This window comes from Macaca nemestrina, chromosome 15 (assembly GCF_043159975.1).
Source record: "Macaca nemestrina isolate mMacNem1 chromosome 15, mMacNem.hap1, whole genome shotgun sequence".
Classification (NCBI taxonomy): Eukaryota; Metazoa; Chordata; class Mammalia; order Primates; family Cercopithecidae; genus Macaca; species Macaca nemestrina.
In genome coordinates, this window is record NC_092139.1 from 6,555,408 (window position 1) to 6,573,536 (window position 18,129).

An 18,129-nucleotide genomic window follows, 5' to 3' on the forward strand; every position below is an offset into this window, starting at 1 on the left:
AAATGTGCTCTTCTGATATTTTTCACAGGTTGTGGCAATTCTGCAGAAGTTCTATTCCAACAGTGAAAGTGCGTTGGGGTTAAATTTCATCAATGAACTCATCATAAGGTTCCGGCACTGTTCTAAGTGGGTTGGAAGGCAAGCTTTCGCTTTCATTTGTCAGGTTAGCAAGACCTGGGGAGGGATCCACCCTGGGTATACATCTGCCATGTGATGAAAGCAAGTTCACCAGACAGAGAATCTCAGCCCTGGAACACTAGCCAGGAACTGAGGAATTAGTTCACCTAGCCCTCTTATCTCACAGGACATGGGGACCAACCCAGTGTGGTGAAGGGACTTGCCCAGGGTTACCCCACTGGCCTACTCATTTGCCACATAGCTATTGATTGAGTACCTGCCATGGTCCAGACAGATTCTAGATGCTAAAGACAGAGTGGACAAGCTTCTGCTCTCCTACACTTCCATCCAGTAAGGTACGGGCCAGGCCCACAGTCCACTCCTGCCCTATCCAGGTCTGTGTCCACCACTACGCCTCACCTTAGCCAGTGGCCTTGGAAGGAAGGTGGGATGAAGAATTGGGCAGTGGGTTAGGACACAGACTTTAACCTCTTTAGAGTAAATGTGTAGAGTTCGTATCATCCTGTCCAGCTCCTCAGATCGCCCTCTCTACTCAGCCTCTTGGAAATGAGGGTGTGATTTATGTTTGCCTAGGGGCAATTGCAGTGATAATGGCTGCCATTTCTTGAATACCTCTTGTGTGTCAGGCATCACATCACACATTTAATTCTCTAATAAAAGGTAATGTGTCGTGGCGGGCACCTTTAATCCCAGCTACTTGGGAGGCTGAGGCAGGAGAATCGCTTGAACTCAGGAGGAGGAGGTTGCAGTGAGCTGAGATTGCAGCATTGCACTCCAGCCTGGGCAAAAGAGTGGGACTCCATCTCAGGAAAAAAAAAAAAAAAAAGAGATAATGTGTATTGAGCATGGCATACCCATTTACCTTTAAACCAGCTCTTTTAGGTGAAACATTTGAAGCCCAGAGAGGTTAGGTCACTTGTTCAAGATCACACAGGAAGTGTAAGCCCATGATTTTTTTTTTTCTGCTAAAGTATTGTTTTTAACATTTTAACTTTTCATTACTCATGTTTTCAAGCATATACAAAGGTAGAGGGATTGGTGTAATGAACCTCTGTGAACTCGCCACCCAGCTTTGTTGATAGTACAGTAAAGCCATGGTTGGGACCGTACCTGACCCCAGACCACAAAGCCCCCCTTTTTCTCCCTGATGACCACGGGCACCAGAGGACTCACCAGCACCCCCTGTTGAACCAGTGGGACATTACAGGGGTGCTTTGGCCTCCCACTCTGAGAAAGGGCAGTGGATGGCGGAGTGACTAACAAACTCTCAAACCACAGGCTTCACGGCACAGACTTTTGTGAAGGAAGAGTCAGTGTTCCAAGTCAATTTGTGGAGAAAGCTTAATGGAGATATTTTTTGCTTTTATTTTTAAATTCTTTATCTGAGATTTAGAAAATCTGAAATAAGCAAAAGGACTCTTGGGACTGGGGGGAAGGGAGGGGGGGGTGAGGGGTAAAAGACTACACATTGGGTGCCATGTACACTGCTTAAAGGGGCCCAGGAATATGTGCCTGCCTTCTAGTGTTGTCATGGGCTTCCGTGGGCTGATAGAGCTAAGCTACCCAGCATGGCGCCTGGCACCTAGGGAACAGCAGCAGCCACTGCAATGCCCATCCACCACAACACAAATTACCCTGGAGTAGAAGAGCCACAGGAGTTAGAACCCACACTTCAGCTTGCAGTCCCCACCCTGCTGCCACTTGGTGGTTATAAGACTTCTGGGTGTCACCACCACATTGGAAATGAAGTTCTTTTCACCTGTAAAACTAGGCTGATTTTGAATTCCAGGGCTAGTCCTGAGGATTGAGAGAATACATGTAAAGTCTTGTAAGTGGAGAAGTTCTATGCACATTGCTGGGGATGACTACAGGACTGGCGTTTACTGATCGTTTACAGAGGTCTGGGCTTTGGGTTATGGTTTGGGATTTGACTGTCACTTGACAGCCACGGCTGCTGTGAATGACATTGTCCTAGATGTTTTGCATAACAGACTTGTCATCCTACAGATGAGGAAACTGAGGCTCAGAAAGGCTAAGCCGCTTAACCCGAAGTCACATAGCTACTAAAACCAAGTTAGGTTTTGAATCTAGACTTTTCTGACTCCAGAGCCCACCAGATCTTAACCTACTTGGAACCCACTGCTTGGTGGTGAATTATAACAAAGTATTAACTGTGTTTCTAACCAAATGCAGTGCTTGAGATTTAAAAATTCACACACACGCCTCAAACATACAGATTCTGAAATGACTTCTTTGAGATTAAAGAAGTGTATGTTTCTGGAAGACTGCTGGAAAACATCACTTCTTTGGCTGTGACTTTATTGGGGCAGGCAGTGGTGAGCAAGGAGTGTGTCCCCGTGGACCAGTTCGTGGAGCACCTGCTTCCCAGCCTCCTGAGCCTCGCGTCAGATCCTGTGCCCAATGTGAGGGTTCTGCTAGCCAAGGCCCTAAGGCAGATGCTGTTGGCAAAGGGTAGGTGGAGCACTTTTCCGAACTCACACATTTCAGGTAAACTCCAGCAGTTGTTAAAGGCCCCAGCTAGATTTCCTCTAGGAAACTGAGGCAGGTTGTGTGACAGCATGCTTAAGATTTATTATGTAAATGAATATATTAACTTTTATGCATCATTTTATGTTATTTATAAAATGACTAAGGAAATGAATGTAATTTGGTCTTCACACTTAATAAACATATACTAAAATGCAAAATATTACATAGCTTTCCAGAAATGAGGGAAACTGATAAATTTTGAGTTATGACATGAAAGATTATGAAGCCTTAACTGCTATTACATTTTAATGGTATTGTTTTGTGGTCAGTTAGAAAACATTTATAACCCAACTAGTGGGTTATTTACACCTGGACAGGACTTAATAAAAGCTTTGTGTTTCTTGGATAGTTTATTTCTACACCACACATATAAGAAAATATCTTGAACTCTGCCCTACATGTACATGTCTTGCCACTTCACCCCCTGCCCCACCCTACCTGCAACCTGCTCCTGTTCCACACATTGCCATTTGCTTTGTGTTGCAGGAAAAAAAGATAGTTACTATAATTTTTAAAATATACATAACTGTTAGGAGTCCATCTTTAACATTTTAGAAATACTCTTTGATTAAGGCATTTTATCATTTGAAAGGACTTATATCTGTGTTTGTTCTGTGAAAAATGATTTATTGTCCTGACATGTGGCTAACAAAAAACAAAACCACGTGTGTTTTGAACACTGTTCATGGCATACCTAATTCAGACTCATGGTTTCTCTCTTTAGCGTATTTTAGAAATGCCGGTAACCCTCATCTTGAAGTCATTGAAGAGACCATCTTAGCATTGCAGTCAGACCGGGACCAAGATGTTTCCTTCTTTGCAGCCCTAGAACCAAAGCGGCGGAATATCGTAGACACTGCTGTACTAGAAAAACAGAATTAACTACTCCGTGATGAGTTGCAATCTGATTGTTTCATGCTTGGCACATATGGCTTAAAGTAACTTGAAGGGGAGCTGATTGTATTATACCAGCTGGGGGAGATTCTGGAGCCTTTCATACTGTGTACTCTGACTGGCACCTTTTCCATCTGTACCCCGAAGGCACTGAACCTGATGGGGGCTTTTTCTGGATGGCTGGGCCATCCTGATCAAGCCTGATCAGGAAGTCTGTGGAAAGATTGCAGACCATGTAGCTAACTGGGCACTGGAGCCTCTGAACCACCAGGCTGCCTGCCAGCAAGTTATTTTCTCCATGGCAGACTGTATGATCTGAAGTCCCCCCAACCCTTGCCAAGTAGTTTATTAGAAGCTCTTAAGTCTTTAATAGACCTGCATATTTCCTTCCCTTATGATTTCCTATAAAATATAGTTTCTGCTGGTATGTTTTATTTTTAACTGAAATACTGTACATATGTAAATAACTCTTGACAGGAAGAAAATATATAAATGTAGTATTTGCCCCCTATCAGTGAGCTGAACAAATACATCATTTAAATCTATGCTCCACTTTGAGTTGCTACAAATATAGTTCAGTTTGTTTACTTTTGAAAAATGTGATAAAGAAATCTAAAGAATGATTGATGGCAGTCTTTCTAATATTGTGCCTTGGTCATAAACTACTTGGAACATTCCTCAGGCACTCACTCCTCCCCGCCTGACAGGAACTGTTTCCATGAAGATATGTGTTGGCCTTTGATAGAGGCATAAAGCTGAAAGATTTTTCATTTTTATATGGATATGCTCTCATATGTTTAAGAACTTGAGAGGGAAGTGGACAACTGAGGTTTTTCCATTTTTATATGGATATGTTAAATGTTTAAAAACTTGGGAGGTAAATTGATAACTGAGATGCATGGAATATTGACTTTATATCTAATGCTTTAGAATCTTAACCAAAAAAAAGGAAAACCCAGTTCTGATCAGAACCTGCCCACAAGTTCTACGCACCTGTGACTTTGGGGGTCAAATTATATACTCTTTAAATTGACTTAAGTACACATCACTTAGATTTCATGCGTTTCAAATTTAGACTGAGAAATCTGCTCTAGAATTTAACCAGGTTTTTTAAATTAAGGTTTTCTAACCATTTGAACAAATTTTACATACATGTATGCACATGTCATTTTTCTTGTTTCTATTTTTATGTTCTCAAAGGTAGGATAAAGAAGGAAGGAGGAAACAGCTCATTTGGGGTTCAAGAGCTAGCTCTGCTAAGGGCTTGTAAGCTTTCTATTCTGCCCTTTGATCTTTTTCTTGTTTGTCTTGTCTTTATTTTTTAATGAAATTTTGAAGCTATGTTATTGAATTTTCTGGTATACAGGATGTTACTCCCACCTCCAAATGCCATTTAACTGATTCTTTTAAAAGAAAGATAGGAGTATATATACCACGCCAAAATAATAATAAAGTACGTATGTGAAAGCTGCAAATTATACCCCAGGGTAGCATTTAGGCAGCATTGGCAAAAAGTGAGTTAATAAATCGGAAGCTACATATTTAAAACAAAAATCGGTCAATCCGTCGTGTGTTTAATACTTGCCTAAAGTAAATGGAGATATTGTTTTGCTTTGGTAACTGGCAATTTTTATTTTATTTTTTATTGCCTACAAATTGAGATTGTTTTGTTAAAATCTGTTGATCTAGCAGCAAGTAGAATTATTCAGCTGGAATCTTGTATTCTATTCAGAGCTTAATTTTCCATTAAGGAAAAAAATGAGCTTCAGTTTGTGTTGTGATGTGTATAATTTGCATGCTGAATCACAACATGCTTGGATAGATTGTAGAGACTCTGGTAAATAATCTAACCTTTACAATTTCAGTTTATGTGTTAACATTTTTCTATAATTTGCCTTTCCAATGCAGAGATATTTTTTATGGCTGTAATTTCTCTGTAAAAATAATTTTTAAGCTTACATTTTATTCTTTTTTTGCAACAACCGAGATTTTTCCAAGATTGTTCTGTTTCACCTTGCCCTCCTAGCTCCCGCCCCCATCACTTCAGCGCTTGTATTTTCTAATTATTCATGGGTGCGATGTTGAGTGTTTGTAATTTGACCACCACAGGTAGGCTTCCTGTTTACTTGAACACTCAGCCTCATCTCCGGTGAATAGATGGAAAAGCACAGATGGGTTTCTCCCAGGCAGAGCTCACTCCAAAGGTGTCTTCATAGAGCCAGCCCAGCCTTTGTCAAGGGGACGTTTCTCCACTTAAGTGTGTTTATCAGCATCTTTCTCCCGCCAGTAATTCAAGAGCATTTTCAGAATTGATAGATTTTGATGCAGTTTTGCAAGTTTCCATGGAAGGCTGTCTCCCACTTCTGGGATTCACCCCCCCAAGTCGGGACCAGATCTGCTGCAGGGTTTATGAAATGTTTGTTTTTTGTTTTTTTATTCATTCATACTAGAAGTGTTTTTATAACGGAAGTCTGCACTTTAAAACTCTGCAGGCCATGCATGCAATGGTGATTTGGAGCCTTGTTCATGGGTAATTCCTCCAGGTGATTTATCCCAATTTCTGCAAAGATCCTATTTTAAACAGACACGGAGAAGTGGTAACCGTTTCCTAACAGCAGTAAGAATGCCCCCTTTCATTTGCCTGGTGAAAAGAACAGTCGTTAACAGCAGCCTGGAGGCTTCGAGGAGGTGGGGACCGGGCCTGAGCTCGGGACTGGGTCGTCAGAGCGTGGCCGCCCGGCGATGTCTCTGTATTTATCAATAAATCTCCCTGTTGTTTCGGGAAGGGCGTACGTCCTGTTCCATTATTTAAGAATCGTCTCCCGCGGCCACGTGAAACCGCGTCTTTGTTCATCGCGGAGCGGGAAAGGACTCCGGGACCCTTGGGCGCCGCCCGCCCGTCGGTCTCCCTGGGGGCTCGGGCGGCGGGCAGGGAGAGGCCTCGCCGTGCGTCTGGAGGGGGCGGGCACGGCAGGGCCTGGGCGTCACAGTGGGGCGGGGGGCGCACGGGCCCGGCGGGGGCGGTGATGACGCGCGGCCGCCTCACTTGAGCCGCGGATGACGCGCGGCCGCGACTGGACCATGCGGCGGGCGGCGGCGGGGGCGGGCGGAGCGCGGGCGGCGGGGCCGCTGGGGGGCGCCCCTCGCCTGCACCCCAATGCGGGACGCAGGGGCGGTATGCGGGCCGGACCGCAGGGGCGCGGCGGGTCCAGGGCAGGCCCGGCGGGCTCGCGGCCCCTCCCAGCGCAGTCCCGGGCCTGTTCCCGCGGCCGGAGCCAGCAGCTCGTCGGTGACCCGAAGGCCGCGAGCGCGTTGCCCGACTTGGCCCCTGACGTCTTCTTCCTGCGGGTGCGGCTGGAGGAGACGGGGGAGATATTCCGCGTGGCAAATTGCCGCGGCGACATGACCGTGCGGGAGCTCAAAGAGGAACTGGACCTGATGGTCGGCATCCCCTTCAACCTCCAGCGGCTCCAATACCTCGACGAAGGTGGCTCCTGCCCTGACCCCTTCCCTGGCCACATGTAAGGGCACCCTGGCCACTTCTGAAGCTGGATTCCCAAAGGGAAGCTTGCTTACGTGAGAAACCCCAGATGGCAAAGGAAACCCCTGAAACCCAGCCACCCTGAAACCCAGATGGAAGGGCCACTTGGGGTCCTGGCCGCAGAGGGACTTCCCAATCTCAAACACACGGGATTCAAATTGGACTCCCAATCAAGGCAAACCTTGTCCACATGACCCGAATCCACAAGCAGGTCCTGCCTGGATTGGGCTGCATCTGCCAACCCTGAGCAAATCGTGTCCAAGCCAGGACCCCCAGAATCCAGACCCTCAGGCTCCCTATGTCTTCATAAGGAACACAGGTCCCAAAGCCAATAAGACTTGTCTGAAACAAAACCTGTCCTCAGCAGGACCCCCAAACCCAGGGCAAGCCTGCCCATGTCAGTACCCCACACTCAAAGCAAACCTCAAGTCCTCCGCCATGCTGGTCTTGAGAACATCAGAACCCCAAATCGTCTAGCCAACCATGTCCACGCAAGCATGCCAAACCTGAAACAAACCCTGCTGACCTCAGGACCCACAAACCCAGAACGAAATTGCCTAACACCAGACCCCAAATCTCCAGGCTAACCGTGACTACCTCAGAACCCCAGATCCTCCAGCTACCACATCCACCCCAGGATGCCAGGGCTTGAACAAACCTTAACCACTTCAGGACCCCAAAATCCAAAGCAACCATGCCCAACTGAACCCCAAATCTCCAGGCTACCCATGACTACCTCAGAACCCCAGATTTTCCAGCCACTTTTGTCTTGCAAGGACGCCAAATCAAAACAAACCCTGTCCATCTCAGGACCCCAAAATCAACAAACCAGCCCAAGACTGAACCCCTAATCTCCAGGCTAACCATAACTCAGAACTCCAGATCCTCCAACAACCGTGTCCAGGCAAAGAGGTCAAAGCTGAGCTCACCATGACCATACCAGAACCCAAATCCCCTCAAAGTGTCTTCATGAGGGCTCCAAAGAATAAAACAAACTCTGTCCACAACAGGATCCCAAAGCTCAAGTCAAACCCACCCACATCTGAATTCACCCCCAGACATGAAACCATGTCTACATCAGCACTCCAAGGTTGAAGCCAGCCATGTCCATATCAGGAAGTCAAGGTTCAAACCAGACCTTGCCTCCATGAGTACCCCAAAACTCAAAGCAAACGTTTCTTGTATGTGTAACCCAAATCCTTCAGCCAACCTTATTTATACCAGAACCCCAAATTCCAGACCAAACACTTCATATAGCAGGAGCCCAAATTTTGGAGCAGATTTTATCACCATGAAGACCCCCAAATCTCAGGGCAGATGTGCTCTATTCCTACCCTCCAAATGCTACACTACTCGGGGCTACATCAGATCCCCACATCCCAAAACAAGTCCTGCCCATATGAGGACTCCGAATCCCAGAACAGACTTTTTCACATCAGGACCCCCAAACAGACAGCAAACCTTACTTTAATCAGAGCCCAAATCCAGAGTCAACTGCCCTCACAGGAACGTGAGTCTCAAAGCAAATGCTGCTATCCACGTTTGAACCTGAATACTGGAACTAACCTAGTACATATCAGAACCCCAAATTCCATGCCGTGTCCTTGTTCACGTTGGGAGCTCAAAGCTAGCCCAGCCGGAATCAGAACCCAGAGCCGAAAGTTCCCTGTGACTGAATTAGGACCCCAAGGGCCCCGCTCCAGACAAGTTTCATGTGGTAGATACCCAGCGGAGGCCAGGCACCCTAGAGCCCATCTCTCTTTCCATCAGTCTCCTTCCCTGACCTGAAGGCGTGGCTTTCCCTATCCCGATTCCCTACAATATTTAGGATATGAGAACAGGATCAAAGTCCCTGGCTCCATCATCTCCCCACCTGGTTGAAATCAACACAACACACTTCAAGAAAATGAAGATATAGAAAAAATCTCTGAGCTGCTGCACAGAGAATGTGAACAGCTGATATTGCAGAGAGACTGCAGCTGTACTGCAGGGGCTGGGGAACGATGGAGACAGACAGATCTGAAAGCAGCCTGCCTCCACGGGCTTGGTGCTGCCAGACACTGCCCTTCTGGGCTCAGTTTCCTAATCTATAACACAGAGCCACCAGCTCTAGAATTCTCAAGAGCTGTTTCCCCCTATGGACAGAAATGACTCAGGAAACTCAAAATGCACAGTGAAGGCCAAAATACCTTCCTTTGCTCTCTTTAAAATAGGTTAAGCATTTTTCATGACATATTATTTTCCTATAGGAGTATTTGGAAGATGCTCTTGGGCATTTTTGAGGTCTTATTTGGAAAGAAATGTGTTTCCAGCCTAGTCTGTATTTAACATATTAAAAGTGAGGAGAGTTGTTGAAGGACTTAGTAAGAGTTCCCAAACAAGTAATTTGAAAATTATGTATCCTCAACTACAAATGCCTGGCACCCCTTCTGTTCATTTATTTTCGCTGATGAGCTGTGCTGAGCTATTAATTCAAGAAAGCTAAGAGGGAGCGAGAGAGAGGGGGTGACTTAACACTGATGTCACAGTGCTATCACTCAACAGGCACTTAGCAACTGTTAGAAGCTCAACCTCTCTCTGCCGTTGCAGTCCTTGCCGTGGGTGGTAAACAAGAAAGACAGAAAGTGCTACTCATTATTAGAAGAAATTTGGGCTACTGCCTATAAATAATCCTCTGAGGCCTCTCCTACCCACCTCAAAATTTGGGGCGGGGGGAGATCAAATGAGATCATGTGTGAAAACCTTGAGATACACAAATCTAAAAGGGGTGAGCACATCCATGGGCCAGGGTTGCCGTTACACGTCTGTCGTCAACTTTGATAATTTATTTAGCTGGTGATAATTAGTATTTGTCTAAGTCCAAGGCAGTGGCTGCCTGTTTATAAAAAGAGGATGTACTCCGATCTCTATAGGGGTTGTTCAGCATGTGGCAGTTGTACTCTTGCACGTCTCAGCAAAACACAGCTTTACTCAATATTTTCAAAGTTGTAGGGAGTCAAGTTGTCTTACTTAGACTAATTACCGGTTATCCTCTGTGTCTGAACCACAAATAGGACACTAATGAACAGATTTGCTGATCACTATTGCCTGTTGACATCTACCATCCTGAGTTTCTGGTAGCAAATTGGTGCTCATAGAGCCAAAAGTGGGAAGCCAGTGGCCCCGGAGGGAGTCAGCACTGGGGTGGCTGTTTACTTAAAGGCTGTGTGAGCCTCCGTTTGCTCATCAGCAGATGGACATAACAAACCTACCTTGGAGAGCTGTCCTAAGGATGAAAGAATATAGGTACTCAGTCTGGGCACCAAGTAATCACTAAGTACCTAGTATACAAGCACAAAGCAGTCAATCGTGAAACCAGAAAACTCATGAATCCCACTGACTTGGAATGTAGACCGTCTCACCTGGGCAGAGCTGGGACTCGATGTTGATGGCATTGCTTATAAAGAAAGCATGAGGCCAAAGGAGCTCTGGTACTCCAAGTCCAAACTGGGGTGGATGTCAGCATTAGCTCCTTATATCACATCAGCTCTCAGCTGGGGAGATTTTGTCCCCCAGAGTCCATTTGGCAATATCTGGAGACTTTTTTTTTTTTTTTTTTTTTGAGACAGGGTTTCACTCTATTGCCCAGGCTGGAATGCAGTGGTGCAATCTTGGCTCACTGCAACTCTGCTCAGGTGATCCTCCCACCTCAGCCTCCTGAGTAGCTGGGACCACAGGTACGAGCCATCAGGCCCAGAAAATGTTTGTATTTTTTGTAGAGATGGGTTTTTGCCATGTTGCCCAGGCTGGTCTCAAACTCCTGGGCTCAGGCGATCTGCCCACCTCGGCATCCCAAAGTACTGAGATGACAGGTGCGAGCCACTGTACCGAGCCTGGAGACATTTTTGATTGCCTTGATTTGGCGAACATGCTGCTAGCATCTAGTGAGTAGAGGCCGGGAAGCTGTGAACACCTGACAATGAGGAGGGGCCCCTACCACAAGGAGTTACCCAGTCTAAACTGTCAGCAGTGCCAAGGCGGAAAAATCCCTCCCAGGCTTCAATTTGAAAGGTCCAACAATTTTTTGCATTGTCACCTCTTTAGCCAAGTAATGACATTATCCAAGAGAGTATTTTGGTTTACCCTATATGACTTGTTTAACCACATTGTGCCGTGTGTCTAATGACTGGTTACTTCAAGTTTAAGTCATTCTATTTGTAGAGTTTGCCTCATAAAATGATTTTACTGACTCATGTGCCTTTTCACAATAGGACAAGTTATAATTACAGAATTTTATAAATTGTTGGCATTGTGATTTTGTTCGGCTTCCATCTGAGCTGAACCAAATTAATTTTCTAAAAAGCATTACCAACAACAGACAGACCCACGCGGCACCATCAAATGAGATTCGTATTCAATATTTCTAAAATTATCTTTGTGGCACTCAAGGTCAGATAATCTCTTAACTTAACCAGTGTAGTAGTTTATCTTTAATACGCAATTTTTTAAAAGAAAAAAAATGATTCCCTGCAGGAGTTTTGATGGATGACGCTACCCTGAAGTTCCATGATGTTGTTCCTGGAGGGATTATTTCATTATGTATCTGGCGTCATGACGGATGGACAGAACTTGTTTTGGCGGCTGTGGAAGGCGATCCCAGCAAGGTGTTTTCATGCTTCTTTAAATGGATATTATACGTTACGAAGCAACCGTAAATTGTGGGGGAAAAATTAGTCTTTAATATGGATATCTGAGTAACAGTTTCAGAGCAGGGAAGAGAGAACGATGAGCCGTGTCATAATTACGAAATACTGCACCGAGGGTTTGCCTGCACTCCTTGGGTTTACCATTTTGCTGGGTTTATCAATTTGTGATTTATAACCCACTTACTGCCCTGCCCCGCCCCGCCCCGCAAAGGAGTCGAGGCAGCACGTTTCTATTCATGTGTATGAGTGATAAGGTCGGAAATCTAATTTAACACTGAGAGGAGAACTCCAGATAACTGGGAAATGCACAGCTCAGAGCTCGGGGCTGTGGTACAGGCCTCCGTCAGGTGCTGCCTGGTTCCGGGGCGGCGGGAGGTCCCTTGTTCCTGGGGCGAGCAGTGGGCGCTCTGTCCTCCAGGGCTCCTGCTGGCCTCTCAGCTGGGCTCTAGGGGTGGGCAGTAGGGGGCAGGAGGACAGAAACCAGATGTATACCCAACAGGGAATATGAATCGCTGCGACACGAGGGGCAATGCTCTATTCTTTCTAGAAAAGAAATTCGGATGGAAAGCTATATGCTCCTGGAGAAGAGGAGACAGAGTTTCTTTGCCGAGAAAGGGGTCAGGGAAGGCTGGGTGTAGCAGGGGCTAGGATTGGCATTCTCGGAAGAGTGGGTGGGCTCGGGGCAGGTGCAGCAGGAGGCAGCCTTGGCAGGGAGGGTGGGCAGGAAGGGGCACCCAGGCCTGACACACCTCCTCCCAATCCCTCCCGCTTCTCCTCTGCACGCTCCTCTGCCCCTTCTGTCTCCCTCCCCTTTGTCACCAGCAGTGTGGTCCATGCTTGGTTTTCTGACTCTTGCTCTGGCTGCAGGGGTCACCTCCCTGCTGTCTGAGGTTGTCAGAATTGCCATCATCCTCATCTCGATTCTGCTCCTCCCACCGCCCCAGTCCTGACTCCCACATCAGGGCAGAGTATCCTCGCTGGGGGAACCCGTAGCCTTCCTCCCAGGCTCAAAGACTTAATTCACCGCGAGCCGGTTACATGACTGGACTGTTCACCTGTGCGTGTTCAGCTTGCTCTGAAACCTAACGGAGACAATGGGCACACAAATAGATGGGAAGGCCAGAGCTGGTCTCCAAGAGATGCCTGTCACCCTCTGGGAGGCCATTTGTATTGGCTGTTTTCTTCCTCAGTGGCTTCAACCACCTTCCTGTGGACACCCGGCAAAGCTATTTTCTCTCTTCAAAACATCGACAGGAAGACCTTCCTGCGTTCCGAGCCTGACTGATGGCGAATTCGTATTTCCTGAACATATATAAGGCATTAAATTATGGCCTCCCCATCCTATCCTGGGTGTTTCTCAGCTTTTCTTGGAGGTTTTCCACCTCTCTTTTCCCATGAGGAGCCTGAGTTTGGCATTCAAGCAGGCCTTCCCCTGAGCATGCCCCATCAGCCATCCAACAGAATGTAGCCACGCTTTTGAGAATAACTCAGACTCCTCTTATCTTGCCCAGCTATCTTGTCTCGGGCTTACTGAAGATTCCTTCTACCGAACTGCCAATTCAGAACATTTTGAGGGTGAGAAGTGGAAGCAGTGGACGTCTCAGAGGGCATTTGTGGCGTTGTATGTGGCCTCACACAGAGGTCACTCTGATGCTGTGCAGTACCTTCTAGAACACGGTAATTCTGGTAGAAAGCTTCCTATATTCATGAGTTGGGATTTTTTGCAGGTAGAAAGGACAGAGTGTCTTGTGTTCCAGGTCCTTCCAGCAGTGGTTTCCTGGACCTGTGTCTTGTCAGCCACCAATCAGGGTCCCCATGGGACCACTAGCTCCCTGTCTAGGCAAGTGTCTTAGGGTACGCCAGTCAGAGGCTGCCCTCCTTCTCTTCACCAGGTCTCAAGAAGATTCTTTCTGGTTCAGTGAGGCAGAAATTTCAGGACCCAAGACACAGGGGGCAGCTACAAAGGATTCCTGGTTCGTTTCCAACCAGACATATTGCTGGGAATATTCCCATGCTGTCTGCGTGATTTCCAGCCTCGCATGAAATTAGGATGCTGCAATGGTCCAAAATGGTCTAACCTCTGGCCAGGCACGGTGGCTCACACCTGTAATCTCAGCATTTTGGAAGGCCAAGGTAGGCAGATCACATGAGGTCAGGAGTTCACAACCAGCCTGGCCAACATGGCGAAACCCATCTCTGCTAAAAATACAAAAATTAGATGGGTGTGGTGGCATGTACCTGTAGTCCCAGCTACTGGGGAGGCTGAGACAGGAGAATACAACAAAAACACACACACCAAAAAAAAAAAAAAAAAACAAAACTAGAAAAAAATCCCAAAATAGTCTACCCTCCAGCCAGCACAGCTCTGTGGTGGATGGCAGGATCACCACTCTTCCTTCTCCAAGCCTCGTTATTATTTTCTCACAAGACATTAATGCTGAACTCTCTTTTCACCCCACCTCCACTTAAGGGCCTCCTTCCCCTCTCTCTCTCTCTCTCTCCGGCTCTCTTGATAGATAGAAACAGAAGCCTAAGACAACATTGTCTTCAAATTAAAGAGCTTTACACAACATTCCATAGGTGTACACTCTATCCTCCCTGGATGTGGGATATTTTTGGGAAAAGATGCCCACTGATGGAGATGCAGACCACTCAAGAACAATGGAGAACAGCTGTAACAGCTCAGACCACCAGCTTCCTTGGAAAAAGGGAGAACATGTTATGTGGTGTTTGGTCAATGGTTTGGGCTCAGGAGGGGCCTTTCCCAAGGGTCTCCCGTATCAGCTTGCCTCCAAATTAGACAACAGCTTCTTTCCTACCCACAGCCTTGGCTCCAGCCTCTCAGCTCAGTCATTGCTATTTTTCCCACTTACACCGAGCAAGGTGGAAAACATCTTGGATTTCCTGGGCCGGATGATTGGGCCATGCATCGGGGGTATAAACCTCTGTGATGGGTAAAGGTTACCTAAACAATATTCTCCTTCCTTCCTTCACTGCCTGTCTGCTCTTTGCTTGTTGTAAAATGAAATATGAGCTTTGCACAGCCCAGCAGTCCCTTAAGCTCATAAAAAGTCATTTTCACTCTGATGGAACTGTGATGTATTTGAAGGCACCAGTTAAAAAATTACAGCCAGCTTTGCGAAGTTTTCTGTCCTCTGCAGACAGCTGCTGGGGGGAGGTGTCATGGTTGACACTGGTGTTCTAAGAGCCTATTTAAAACTTTACCTCACCAACCAGCCGGAGCTCATAAAAACTGGCTACCGAAATGTCAGCTGAATTTAATTGAATTGCCTTGTTTTCTGTGTCATGATATTTGTTATCCAGAATTTGATTCAATTCAACAATTCCATATTGGACACCTGTCATTAGCCCATCCATCTGCAGGAGGCAGTGAGGAATTTAATCGAAGTGAAATCTGTCCATGAGTCAGGCTGCCCATTGCGTCATTTCCCGAGTGCCTGTCTTCTGCAGGCACTGAGCTACGTGCTCGGGATGAGAACAGCAATGAGCCAGATGTGTGTGTTTTCTGCCCTCCTGGAGTTTATGAGGGGAAATCAGTAGATTATTACAAATAATTCCATTGTCAATGGTGTACACAGTGTTGTGAAGATGTAGAGTGTCTATTGAGCTTATACAGGAGATTTCACAGGGTGGGAGAACTAAGGAAGATTTTCCCAAGGAAAGAAATGAAACCTAAAGGAAGGTCAGAGTTAGCTCAGAATAAAATGAGAATGTTGTGAACGGGCCTGGGGCAGGAGGCAGAGCAGGGTGTATTTAAGGGATGAAGGTGGAAGGTAGGTATAATTGGTGCCTTGGTGGTGGGGTTGGGGAGGAGAGTATGGCAGGAGGGAATGCTGGAATAGTAATGGGAAAGTATGGTGAGAGTGAGCGGGAAAGACCTAGAACATCAACCCACAGGTGGCGGGATGGCAGTGATGGATCTGAGCAGGAGTTTGATATGGGCATTCTGGAAAAATCACTGGTTACTGCCAGGGGAACATAGTGGAGGCAGGGCAGTGCTGGAGCTGGGCCAGGCAGCAGGACCTCCCTGGGGAGCACTCCCTTCACAGCCCTGGACCCCTCCTGTGTTCCCCTTCCGCATGTCTTCCTTCTGGCCAATGTTCTTATTTTACAGGAGCCAGCTGCCTCAGCAGATCCCCCCTGGGCAGGACACCCCTGCATGTGGCTGCAGCAATGGGTCGGTCAGACTGTATAAGCCTTCTGCTCCAGCACGGGGCCTCCATCCACGACAAAGATGCCAAGGGGGAGACCCCCATCTCCATTGCACACCGCCTGAACCACACAAAGAGTGAGCGGCAGATGTTCCTCCTCCACCAGATAGCGAAGTCAGGGATACGGGATCTTAACGACTTGGTCATGAAGAATGCTTTGCAGAGGATCAAGTCTGGGTTTAGGTCTAAGGTGACGATGATGACCCCTCATTAGCTCCCAGTGGGAACGCTTGCCTGTTGAAGCTGGTTTGGGCAACTTTGCAGAGTTCAATCCCATGGGGGTCCTTGGTGAGCAGGGAGGCAGGAAAACAGGGCAATTAACCTGAATCAGATATGAAATTATCTGTCCTGTTTGCAAATGATTTCAGGAGGGTGTTGATGGCAGGAGGTAAGTCTGTGCTCATTTGGTAATCCATTACAGACTGAACAGGCTCTGATGCCAGCCTTTAATTTTAAGCTATTTGTACATTGTACCCAATAGCACTGCTTAGGGTGATGGGAGCCAATTACCTTCTCTCCCTTCTGGGGACTGTCTAATGCACTGGCATAATAGGAGTAATAACAATAATGATAATAGCACTATTGTTATTGTACAAAACAAGTGCCAGCAAATGTCAGGAGGTCGTGTGTGGTGTGGGCTGTGAATTTCAGTCTGTAAAGCTGTGGAACTAAATGCTCCCACAGTTAATGTTCCAGGTTTCCTGAGCCATCGTTGAGGGGTCTGCTTCTTGAGTCAGGGGCAGAAGGGAAGCTGGGTGAGCTTGGCTCTCCAAACACATTCTCCAGAAGGGATGCCTTATTACTTTTGTTGAAAGGTAACACATTGGCACTAGATGGGGAGGAAACAGTGTAAAAGAAGATGAGAATCAGGCTGGCCACATCTTCTCCTTTGTCTCATCCCCAGGGGTCCATGCAATCTCCTCTTGCTAGTGTTCTCCTTTTCCTGCCAGCACTGGGATAGCCCTTCCTTCTTTCCTTTGAGCAAACCACCTTGGAGTGTCTATCTCAACTCTCAGGTCTCTGCATTACAAAACCTTATACCACACTGCAGGATGTGCTTGGTGTTTCCACAGGGTCCCAGCCTGCCAAGTGCACGAGTGAGCTGGGCGTGGGAAACAAGAAGGAAAGATAAGGATGGGGCCAGCTGTCTGAAGAGGGCACTGAGACTCCATTCCTGCAGAGATGAAAGGCAGAGGCTGCTAGATCTTTCTAGAGCTCCAGACCTGGAAATCTGGCTTTTTGAAAGGATCTCTCTTGACTTTTTTTTTTTTTTTTGGAGACGGAGTCTTGCTCTATTGCCCAGGCTGGAGTGCAGTGGTACCATCTCGGCTCACTGCAACCTCCACCTCCCAGGTTCAAGCGATTCTCCTGCCTCAGCCTCCTGAGTAGCTGAGATTGCAGGCACCCGCCACCACGCCTGGCTGATTTTTGTATTTTTAGTAGAGACGGGGTTTCACCATGTTGGCCAGGTTGGTCTCGAACTCCTGACCTCATGATCTGCCCACCTCAGCCTCCCAAAGTGCTGGATTTACAGGCATGAGCCACCGCACCTGGCCAGATCTCTCTTGATTTTTAAAATTTGGCTTGAATTTTTGAAGAATGTGGTCTGCTACAAAAGGAGTGAGAAGATGCGGGGCACACCCGTGTGACTGCCTCTCATTGTCAAACTCCATTTCATGGAGAAACATGGTAGAATCAATCTAAGTCTCTCTGGAACAATCCAAAACTCTGACGCCACAGTGAGGGAGTAGCCACGGGTCTTGCTGGGTGGCGTATGGGGTCCACTCTCCCACCTTCCACAGACCATTCATGTTTCTCTAAAGCCCTACCTTCTAAGCAACTTTTGGAATCAAAATGTGTGGCAATGGTCTTGTGACCATTGCAGTTTTCCTGGGAATGGGAAATGGCACTGTATCCTGGCCCCCCTTTCCCACTTCCATCCCAAGAACTGGAGTCAGCTTTTAAATTAACTGGCTGCATTTCCTGCTGTCATAGCAAGTAAGATCTGTGTTAATGATGTGGTTTTACACTCACTGTACGTGGCTGTACCCAGCTCAGCACTCTGTTTGACAAATAATAGCCGAGGAAA

At 46.9% G+C, this 18,129-nt stretch overlaps 2 protein-coding genes across 7 annotated transcripts in view; both read left to right on the forward strand.

Moving 5' to 3' along the window:
• LOC105470589 (serine/threonine-protein phosphatase 4 regulatory subunit 1-like) overlaps positions 1–6,367 on the forward strand; it is an 87,176-nt gene extending 80,809 nt beyond the window's left edge. For 4 of the 5 annotated variants that reach the window (XM_011722740.3, XM_011722739.2, XM_011722744.3 and 1 more), the window contains 3 exons: positions 29–163; positions 2,469–2,610; positions 3,413–6,367. In XM_011722740.3, the coding sequence (XP_011721042.2) occupies positions 29–163; positions 2,469–2,610; positions 3,413–3,570 (435 nt within the window). In that variant the 3' untranslated portion in view covers positions 3,571–6,367. The remainder of the gene's footprint in view (positions 1–28; positions 164–2,468; positions 2,611–3,412) is intronic. The other variant, XM_011722743.3, reaches the window with a different exon arrangement.
• A 257-nt stretch (positions 6,368–6,624) lies between these two features.
• LOC105470591 (ankyrin repeat domain 60) lies at positions 6,625–16,657 on the forward strand. 2 transcript variants are annotated; one of them, XR_011613209.1, is made up of 5 exons: positions 6,625–7,069; positions 11,636–11,766; positions 13,320–13,485; positions 13,701–13,941; positions 15,944–16,077. XR_011613209.1 is itself a non-coding variant. In XM_011722746.3 (4 exons), the coding sequence occupies exons 1-4, from the start codon at positions 6,640–6,642 to the stop codon at positions 16,252–16,254; spliced, it is 1,038 nt and encodes a 345-aa protein (XP_011721048.3). In that variant the 5' UTR covers positions 6,625–6,639; the 3' UTR covers positions 16,255–16,657. The 2 variants fall into 2 exon arrangements, 1 of the variants encoding a protein (XP_011721048.3); XM_011722746.3 differs by lacking the exon at positions 13,701–13,941 and having other exon boundaries at positions 15,944–16,657.
• Positions 16,658–18,129: the final 1,472 nt, after the last annotated feature.